This window comes from Gossypium hirsutum, chromosome D08, assembly GCF_007990345.1.
Source record: "Gossypium hirsutum isolate 1008001.06 chromosome D08, Gossypium_hirsutum_v2.1, whole genome shotgun sequence".
Classification (NCBI taxonomy): domain Eukaryota; kingdom Viridiplantae; phylum Streptophyta; class Magnoliopsida; order Malvales; family Malvaceae; genus Gossypium; species Gossypium hirsutum.
In genome coordinates this window covers 65,129,699-65,140,309 of record NC_053444.1, presented here as the reverse complement: position 1 = coordinate 65,140,309, position 10,611 = coordinate 65,129,699, and the positions used below count along the sequence as shown (strand labels likewise).

General features: G+C 34.7%; 2 protein-coding genes and 1 long non-coding RNA gene across 3 annotated transcripts; 1 reads left to right on the top strand and 2 right to left on the bottom strand.

The window, feature by feature from the left end:
- The first annotated feature begins 1,026 nt into the window (after positions 1-1,026).
- LOC107899135 (gibberellin receptor GID1C-like) lies at positions 1,027-2,685 on the top strand. Its single transcript, NM_001326871.1, is given in 2 exon segments — positions 1,027-1,068; positions 1,657-2,685. Coding segments are annotated over 2 exon segments (1,035 nt in total). The 5' UTR covers positions 1,027-1,029; the 3' UTR covers positions 2,653-2,685.
- Positions 2,686-4,265: 1,580 nt separating this feature from the next.
- On the bottom strand, positions 4,266-6,597 carry LOC107899134 (myosin heavy chain, non-muscle). Its single transcript, XM_016824754.2, has one exon. It carries the CDS (start codon positions 6,424-6,426, stop codon positions 4,495-4,497), a length of 1,932 nt encoding a protein of 643 aa, XP_016680243.2. The 5' UTR covers positions 6,427-6,597; the 3' UTR covers positions 4,266-4,494.
- Positions 6,598-7,601: 1,004 nt separating this feature from the next.
- LOC107899133 (uncharacterized) lies at positions 7,602-10,611 on the bottom strand. Its single transcript, XR_001684584.2, has 6 exons — positions 9,969-10,611; positions 9,467-9,582; positions 9,288-9,351; positions 8,581-8,683; positions 7,977-8,298; positions 7,602-7,871 (listed from the first exon to the last, which is right to left on the bottom strand). It is a non-coding gene; the product is annotated as an uncharacterized lncRNA (long non-coding RNA).

The window sequence follows — 10,611 nt, the reverse complement described above, 5'->3', positions numbered from 1 at the left end:
TCATGATTATTGAATTATTAATAAGTTTATATTTTAGTCACTCAACTTCAAAAAGTTACAAAATAGTTACTTAATTTTACGAAAAATTTCATTTAAGTCAATGAATTGTCAAAATAGCTATTGTATGGCCTTCTTCGTTCTCAGCTTCGGCAACAATCAAAGAGTAAACTTCACCTCGTCTTCTACATTTTAGTTTTTTTTATGAAATAATTTTGGAAGTCATTAATCTACTAATTAAAATCCGAACAACTTTCATCTTCGACATCAACTATTAGATCAACTTGAATTTGAGATATGTTCTTCTACTCATTGATGGGTACTGTTCCACCCTATTGATCATCGAATCTTTGTTTAAAGCTCGTCGACCAAATTTTGAAAAGAATTTAACAGTTGAATAACTTAAATGAAAATAATTCAATAATTCAATGACTATTTTGTAAATTTTTAAAATTTTACTAAACAAAAACTTGATTTATAAAATTGATTTTTTTTTTTAAATCCACATGCAAGGGACCCGCAGAACAGTTAATCTTTCGGCTACTTATTTTGTCGCGTCGTCTCTCATGTCCCACATTCACACTATGTATATGTTAGCATTAGCCCTTGACATTTTCTAACCTGCGCGCACTTTCTTATCCTTCACTACACGACACACATACAATACATGTTACAACCTTCTCTGTTTTATTCCAGTGAGATTTATGGTTTTATGTTTACAGTTTACTCTCTCTTTTTATCTGTTTTTATTTAAGAGATTATTACGGAGATTTTTTTTCTAAAAAAACCAGTTTACTGCTCTTATACAGTTATACTTATGAAGTTGAGCAGCAAAAGAGAAAAATGGAAAAAGGAGGGATAATTGGAGTGGAGAAAAGAATGAGAAAAGGTTAAAAGCTTTGTTGGACTTTTTTTTCTTTTCATTTATTTGATTTTGATTTGTGATATGAATTATGGATTTCTGAGTTTTTTTTCAAAAAGATCTGTTTTTAGCTGTTGGGTTTTGTTTTTGAGTGTTTAAAAGAAAGGGGAATGGCCGGAAGTAATGAAGTCAACCTCAATGAGTGCAAGGTAAAATATTGTTCTTCTTTTTTTCCCCCTTAATTTCTTTGGTCAACTTGTTTAATTTCTATCTAAATTGGTTGTCAAAGATGGTTTATTTTAATGGATTTTGATATATTATTGGGTTTTTTTGGTTGAATAAAGTTGAGTTATAGCTTATTTTTTGTTAGAGCTGTTGATCTTATCATATCTTTTCTTATTGATTCCTTTGCTGTTTTTGCTGATTATTATTATTATTATTATTGTAATGGTATATAGGATTGGGCTTTTTCTGTTTGTTTTCCAAGAAAGTTGGAGTTTTTCTGATTTGGTTAAGCCTTTGTAGTAGTTTTTTTCATTCATTTATTTCCTTTTTTGGTGTTCTTTGGATTTTGAAAATCATTTGTATTTATTGATTTGGATCACCTTGCTTTAGAGGATGATAACATTTGATTTCAATCTTTGTGAAAATCATGGACTTACATGGCCATATCTGCATTGCTTGTTGGCTAGCATAGATTCTTGCTAATTTTTGTGTATCTCTGCAAAGTTAGTTCATGTATTTGATGAATTTTGTTTGCTAACATGCTGTATGTATATCTTATTGAACTTTGTTAGATGGTGGTTCCCCTAAATACATGGGTCCTAATCTCCAGTTTTAAGTTGGCTTACAATCTTCTCCGTCGACCGGACGGCACTTTCAATCGTCACTTGGCGGAGTTTCTCGATCGTAAAGTCCCTGCTAATTTGAACCCAGTTGATGGAGTTTTCTCTTTTGATGTCCTCATTGATCGTGCTACAGGCCTCCTTTGTCGGATTTACAGACCAGCTACTGCTGAAGAGCCTGAGCCGAATATCGTTGAGCTTGAAAAGCCTGTTGTAGGGGATGTTGTCCCTGTTATAATTTTCTTTCATGGTGGGAGCTTTGCACATTCCTCGGCGAATAGTGCTATTTACGATACTCTATGTCGACGATTGGTAGGTATCTGTAAGGCTGTTGTGGTTTCGGTGAACTATCGACGTGCACCTGAGAATAGGTATCCATGTGCTTATGATGATGGTTGGACTGCTTTTAAGTGGGTTAACTCTAGATCATGGCTTCAAAGTCGGAAAGATTCGAAGGTTCATATATATTTGGCTGGGGATAGCTCTGGTGGTAACATCGCACACCATGTTGCGGCACGAGCTGTGGAATCCGGAATTGATGTGTTGGGAAATATACTGCTCAATCCAATGTTTGGTGGACAAGAAAGAACTGAATCTGAAAAGCGTTTAGATGGGAAATACTTTGTTACTCTACGAGATCGAGACTGGTACTGGAGAGCTTTTCTCCCCGAAGGTGAAAACCGTGACCATCCTGCATGTAACCCATTTGGACCTAACGGTAGAAGTCTTGAAGGAATCAAATTTCCGAAGAGTCTAGTTGTGGTTGCCGGTTTGGACCTTATTCAGGACTGGCAATTGGCTTATGTTGAAGGGCTCAGAAAGGCTGGCAAAGAGGTTAAACTTTTATATATGGAACAGGCGACAATCGGTTTCTACTTGTTGCCGAATAACAATCACTTCCATACGGTTATGGACGAGATAAGTGAATTTGTGAGTTCTGACTGCTAAATATAATAAACTTTTCACGATCTCGGGGTGATTAAGAAGTTTGCAGTTACTGTCGTGTGTGTGCATATATATATATATCACGAAGAAGAGGTATTTCAGCGTGTAGCTGATAAACCCGCCACTCGGACAATGGATGTTATAGTTTTACAAAGCTCTCTTACAGGTACCCGATCAAAGGGTTGGTGCTCGGCTAATGTTACATAAAGCTAATATTTGAAGACGGATCCGAAAGGTTCCGCCGTTTTGTATGTTTATACATATGTGTTACTGTTAGTATATGTAAAGACGATGGCTTAAATTAGCCTTGTGTTTTTAGCTTCTCTATTTCCTCTATTTTTGATTTATTGCTGTTCTGTTTGCTCTAGTATTGTTTGAAACTCCATTTCAGGCAACTGTAAATACAATTATATTGTTCCATAAGATTGATAAAATTTTAGTTTTGTGATTTATGGCTTATGATTGTTTAAATTTACCTTAAGACAAGCATCTGTGTTCGACATTCGCGTTTGATGCATATCCAGATACAGGTATAAAGATAGGACTTCTCGAGGACCTTACTCGTATCGGATGCATTCTTGTCATTTTTAGAGTGGAAAGTATCAAATTGGCTTGTTTGGAAAAGGGAAGAAAACCCAAAGAGATACATTCAGTTCAATTGATTTTATATTCCCCAAAATAAAACCTAGAAAAAGAACTTATAATAGTGGTTGCAATTTGGATTTGCATTGAAAGGGACCCATTTTTGAGAAGCACACATTTAGGATTTGCTTTCATGGTGTGCTTAAATATTTAGCATAATGATAAATAATAGCTAAGCTTTTGATGAAGACATCAAACCTATTGTCTATTTGACTTTTTTGTTCGGAAATTCATTTTGGTTTTATTTTGTCCTAATTTTTGTTATTTTCTGCTTAATTTATTCTCCTTTGTCCCCCTCCTAATTTCAGACAAGAATTAGTTTTGTTTCTAATCATGTGCTCTAACTAGGGATAGCATCAGCAGCATGTGAAATTTCATATGATAAATTTCAAAATTCGGAATAATCTACGCGTTTAGTAGAGTTGGTTAATGCAAATATACCGAATTCAATTTTCGATATCTACATGCTCTTTTCCAGGGAGTGCATTTACATGAAACACTTAAAACAAGTTGAACACACCCGTGTCAAGCACATACTCATATCTAACATTCAAATAGAAATCCGAGTAACATAGGAACAAGGTACAACGAATACACAAATGATTCAACTCCTAAAATCCAAGTCCAACTACCATCAAAGTGAAAGCATGAACAGTTGAAATTGTATGAGCTCTTTGCTTATGAATGTTCCATTGATACATGTTCATGTATATGTACACATGTCTATATTGGATTAGTCATCATGAAAAATACCTAGTCAACAGATACATAGAACTTTAAGCAAACTATCTATGTTCGAGTTTTCATTTTTCTTAAGCAATACTCAAGTCAGACACTCGTGTTGGACACATTCCCGTATCTAAAACTCATGAATGAGTCTGGACAACAAAGATTAGCATGATCAAATCAAGCTCTAGTTTAACCAAACAGTATAAACAACAAAATAACATATAAGCAGACAACACGGATCGATATACCTAAACATGAAGCATCAACATATAGATATTATGATCATAAAGCAGTTAAAAAAGTATCCTTTTGAGGTTATGATTCTTGACTTATTCAAGAACCTATTATTTATCACTGAGCTAAGGTTCAAAACTAGACAACATACTATGTCGTCACATTAGAGTTTTCTCAGTTAATCCTAAAAGTAAAGGGGGAAAAGACTGTAAAACAAAGTTAACTACCAAACCAAACCGTTCAACGTCCTCTTGCAGCATATGCAACTGTAATTGCAGCCAAAAGAGTTGTTGCCGACGACACCAAAGTCCAGAAACTCTTTTTCTTTTGTGCTTCCACCATGGATTTCTCCATTAACTCAACTTTCTGCTTCAAGTCTTGAGCCACTGTCTCTTTGTTCTTAAATGCCTTTTTGATTGCTTCCAATTCCATTGCATATAGTTCGATTTCATCTTCGAGTTTCTGTTCAGCAATAGCAGCTTCTTCTGGCGATTTTTCATCTTTAGATTGACATAACAGTGAAGCAGTGGTCTTCAACAGAGTCAATGCTCGCTCATAATTAATAGTTGTGGATTCCATTTTAGCTCTCAAATCATTGAAACTTCTCTTTCTCTCCAAAAGTTCCAAATGCAACCTATCTTTATCTTCAGCCAGTGATCCAATGTGACTCCCCATCTCTTTCTTTTCCTCGATTAGGTTCTGCCATTCGGTCCTCTTCCGCGCTAGCTCTTCCTCAGTTTTCTTGAGCATATTCTCCATTTCCGAAACTTTTGATCTCAAGCTAACACCATTATGCTTCTCCTTATCGAATCCTTTCAAAGTATTATCCCTCTCAAGTGTTACTTGATCAACTAAAGCTTTAAACCGGCTAACTTCAGAAACCAATTCATCCTTCTTCTTTTGATGATCCAAGCATTCTTCTTGCAGCCTATGCACAATATTCCTCAGCTCACTTACTTCATTGTGCAACTTGATGTTTTCGTTCTCACCATGGATTTTGGCCTTCTCGATCTCCGTTTTATCTCCAAGCAATTCCTTGATTTTCTTACGCATATCCCTTAATTCCTTCTCATTCATTTCCAACACTCTTCTATTTGCATCACTTTCCTCCAATAACTTCTCAATTCTTCTCTGCCTATCCTCTGACTCCACCATTATTGCCTCCAATGATCTTGACATAAAATCCTTTTCCTCCATTAGTCTCTCAATACTCCTTTCTTTTGCTCTCTTTTCTTCCACCAATGCACCGATCTCAATCGCCCTTTCTGCCTCCCTATCCATTGCTTCCCCACAGTTCTTTTCCAACTCAAAAATTTTAGACCTCAAAACCCCATCTTCCTTCCTCAAACTCAATATAACTTCACTCATTTCCTTTTCCATCTCATCAATCTTCACTCTTTGCTCATTTTTCTCAATCTCAATCTCTTTCTTCTCTCTCACAACCTTTCCATTCTCCCTTCTCAAATGCTCAACTTTCCCAGCCATATCCTTCATGTTTTTCTCCAACAAATTTCTATCTTTCACCATTGAACTCTTCACTTTCTCCAACTCCTCTTTCTCCCAAACCAACCTATCATATTCCACTTTAAGTTTCCCAATTTCTTCCACAAATTTCCTCTCATTCCCCTCCATTTCCGTCAGTTTCTCTTTCATCAACTTATCCTCATTAACCTGCAGCTCAAAGTCATTCCTTACCAAATCTCTCTCTTCACAAACCAAACTCAACATTTTCCTCTCCTTTTCAAGACTACCCATTAGTCCACTCACCTTATTTTTCAATGCCCCAATCACCGTTTCCCTCTCAACACCAAGTTCCTTCATTTGGTTCACCATATAAACAGAAACCAACCCATTCTGCAGCTCAAAGCTCACATTTTTCTCACTCTCCTCAGCTTCAAGTTTCTTCCTTTCAATCAACTCAACCTCAAGAGCTTCCTTGGCTTGAACCAAGGAGTCAATCTGTTGCCTACTCTCAAAGGCTTCCTTGACAAGCAAAGAGTTAAGAGACTTTAGATTTTGGATCTTCTCCTTAGGATCTTCCATGGAAGATTGGCGGCTCAAAGGGTTGGAAGCTTTAGAAAAGGTTGAATCTTTGGCAGTATCATGGATTTCCTGAGACGGGTTTCGTTGTTTGGGGTCATTGGGCCGATGGGTAACTTTCTTTTTCACCATTTTTGGGAGTATTGAGATGAGATTTGGACTTCGAAGGCTAGGGTTTTTATGGTGGTGCAGAAATGAGATATGGTGGTGATAGACTGATAAAATAGTACATAAGAAGAAAAAAAGGAGGGATTTTTGAAGGCAGAGTAAGGCTAGTTTTGAGATTTAAATTTTGGGCCCAAATTTCAAGGTGTTTGTGAGGAAATTAAAAAAGTTAATAAAATATTTATGAGATTTAGGGTTTCGTCAACATGTGGGTGCTCTTTAAAGCTTCCGCAACACCTTAATATTTTATTTGATATATTTGTTTTAACTTCAATATTAAATTTAGGGTGAGTTTGGATGGACGGTGCGTTTACCTGCGGTTAGTGTAAAAATAGCGGTGGCGGTAAGATTATATACTATAGCGATACTGTAGCGTAAGATAAAAAGTAAACTAAACACAACGCATCGCATCCAATCGCTCATCCAAACCCACCCTTAGTATATTTAAAATTTACTTGACTTTTTTATAAACTAAATACTTAATTTTAGTTTCAATGTTTAATTTGCATGACTTAACATACATACTGACTATGTTGTCAAAAATTTTGTTCGTTTGATCGAATATTTTATTCGATGAATGGGATGCTTACTTAAGTTCATAAATGAATCTTAATAATTTGCAGACTTTATGCTCATTTCCTTTGACAACATAGTTAGTGGGTTGAGTCATGTAAATGGTCTCATCAAGATAGCCATTAAAGAATATTGTCTTGACATCTATTTGTCAAATATCATAATCGAGAGCAGCGACAATGGATAAAAGGATACGAATAGACTTAGGGTCAGTTCTTCATTGCTTTTGAGAAGTGCTTTTCAGAAGTGCTTTTGAGAAGTACTTTTCAGAAGTGATTTTGAGAAATACTTTTGAGAAATTTGAGTGTTTGGCATTGCTGTCAAAAAGTGCTTTTTAAGAATAAAATGTCCATTTTAGACATGAGATTATAAAGTAACAAATATGTATTTAAATAATGTTCAAATTAATTAATATTATGATATTTTAGCAAAAATATAAAAAAATAATTTATTATAACTTATTGTTAATATTTTAATATATAATATCAATTTTAAATATTTCTAAGTAATTAATATTAATTATTTATAAAATTTAATTAGAATATATAAACTATATTTAAATATTTAAATATAAAAATTAAATATTTGTAATTAGATATTGACACGATTGTATTATTATAAAAATTGTTTCAAAATGGTATGAACTTTGGACCAAAAGAAAAAAAAAAGTTATATAAACAACAATTCAATAGAAAGCCGAAAAAATTAATTGAAGTTGGTTCGATTCGGTTAATTATTTTAGTGTAATGTTTGCCAATAATTGTTTCAATCCTTGTAGGGATTGTCTGCCCAACTTTGAAGTTCCCAAACGGCTTTTCAAGAACATTATTGTCATTTACCTGCCAATGAGACAATTTAAAATTAAACATGCCTTTTATATAAACATGCATTAAAGGTTATTACATAAATAAGTAGTAACAATAATACTGAAACTTATATTTCACCTCTGTTATATGAACCCGTCCACAGAAACCAATTCCAAATTTCAATCTCAACTCAAGGGGCATTATTTCAGTAACCTATGGAGAATTTAGCACAAGTATTCAATAGATGTATTTGAATCAAACAAGCACAAAAAGGGGAAAAACAAAGTTCTAAAAGATCAAACACTAATTTTTCACAACCAATGATCCCACATTATAACTAGACTTCTTTTTGGCCCGTTTTGAACTGGATGTCTCAGTGATCTCACCAATCGAATTAAGGAGCAAAAGCAACCTTCCTGACGTTTCAGGACTTGGAAGAACCATAACAGTTGCAATAACCCTGCATCAATCATTTCGAGTGTATTTAAGCTTGATAGGCATTAGTAACACATCCACAACAAGCATTCAAGAACACTACAGGACTTGAAAAGAAACCAAACAAAAATGAAAATGACACCTTATCCATAAGACAAAAATGGAGCTGCTATTGAAGCAATTAAACAATGGAGGATATTAACTCCAAACACCAATTACAACGTTGTAAAGGTTACTGCAGCCAATTTACATATACAAATAAGCGAAAAATAAGCAAAAAAGGATTGGTCACTAAAATCAACCTCACCTCTGCCCATTCACAAATTGTTTTTGGGGAAGCTTCTGTGTATTGTAATCTGCTATTGATAGGCATACCCTATGGCATGGTTATACTCAGGAATTGCAATAACCTAATAAAACATTAAAAAGAGTTCAGGATTTATGAGACCATTGCAGTAAGCTGACAACAAATTGAACAGCATTGCCTACATACCAAGTAATGTTCTTTCACAATCTCCACAACAGCATTTTATACTATTTAAGCATTTTATACTATCATCATAACATAATCATCATAACATAACAAAAATTTTATATTTAAGATGATCACAAATTCCAGTTAAACACAACCGGCATGAAAGCCTTAAGATTAGATGTTTTTTTCATATCAAATTTCTCAACTTATCAAAGGGCAAATTTAAAGAAAATAGCCTACAAAACACGAATTACGCATCTAAATTGCACAGACATAAACTAAAAGCAGGTGAGTCGCACAACATAGTTTCAAACACTACTAAAACAGAGCAAAGTTAAAGACAATAGCATAAAAACATAAAATCCCCATCTAAATTCAACAGATAAACTATAAATGATGCAACATAGATTCCGATACTAAAAAAAAGACCCTAGGACTCTAACAAGAAATTCAAGCATATAATGAAAAGGATGTTTCTTAAGCATCAAATTACTTCATAAATAGAGAATCATCAAATGGATATCACTAAGCATTTTTACCTCATTGATGGCAAGGACTTGCCCATTGCTCTTCTTAACCTTCTTCAGCTTTCTCAAGAAGTACCTGATGAATATTCAAGAACAAACACTCAAATCAACAACTTCAATAAAATGGCGATTAAATTAACCCCCCCCCCCAAAACAAAGATTCACAGATAGAAATGAAAATAATCACTAACCAGAACTTGGATTTGGCCCGAACCTCATTGATGGCCCAAAGCTTCATCCTGTAAATCTTAGGGTGCTCATCGTTCTCCGTTGGAAGAGCCTTCCCAACAACCTGGTGCTGGTGAAACTGCAACCATAAACAAAACCAATATAAAAATTCTTTTTTTTCTTTGTGGCATTAATTCAAACAGCTTAAAAGCATTACTCCTCTATTTGGTAGCTAAGAAAATGAAGCTCTTTTATCCCATAGTTTACTACTAAATTTCAAAGAAATGAAAACCCAAACATTCTAATGGATCAAAACCCATTAATAACATCGCAAAATCGAAACTAAATTTCAGCATAAAATTTAAAAAAAATGAGGAGAAATCGTAGAAAATCGAAGTAAAAAAGGTAGGGAAATTGAGAACCAAAGAACCAGCAAAGGGCAGAGGGTAGGGAAATTGAAAATCAATCCCAGACAAACAAAAATATACAAAAGAAGAGAAGAAGAGAAGAAAAAAATAAACTCACCGGCAGAGGGGCAGAACCAGCAAAGGGCAGAACAAAGAACCAGCAGAAGAAGCAGCAGAGAGCAGATAAGGGCGTTCATGTGTGGCTAAAAAAGTAAATGAACCAGCCAAAAGCACTTCTTGGGTGAAAAGCTAAAAAATTTTACTTCTCCGTCTACCCAAAAGCACTTCTCAGCTTCTGAGAATTTGCTACCAAACGAATGTCGTTCTTCATTGCTTTTCAAAGAAAAGCATTTTTTCAAGGAAAAGTCTGTTTGTTAAGCAATGAAGAACGCCGCCTTAAGCATGACTACTAGAGAAAAGGTCGTATGTAATTGATGTCTTCTTTCTGTGTGTAGCATTTTCCTACAAGTCTAGCTTTATATCTTTCCATTTTTCCTTCCGTATTTCTCTTGTTCTTATAGATCCTTTTACCTCCTATGGGTTTAATCCCATCCGGTAAGTTTATAAGTTTCACACCGTATTAGATTTCAAAGAATCCATCTCGGCACCCATGACTTATTTCCAGAGCTTGGAATCATTGTCTTGCATAGTCTCCTTGTAAGTGAGTGGATTATCATCCTCATTATTGACTTCCGCATTATAAATACTACTATCATAAATGAAGAAGTCCAGCTTCTTAGAAACTCTCCCACTACGATGGA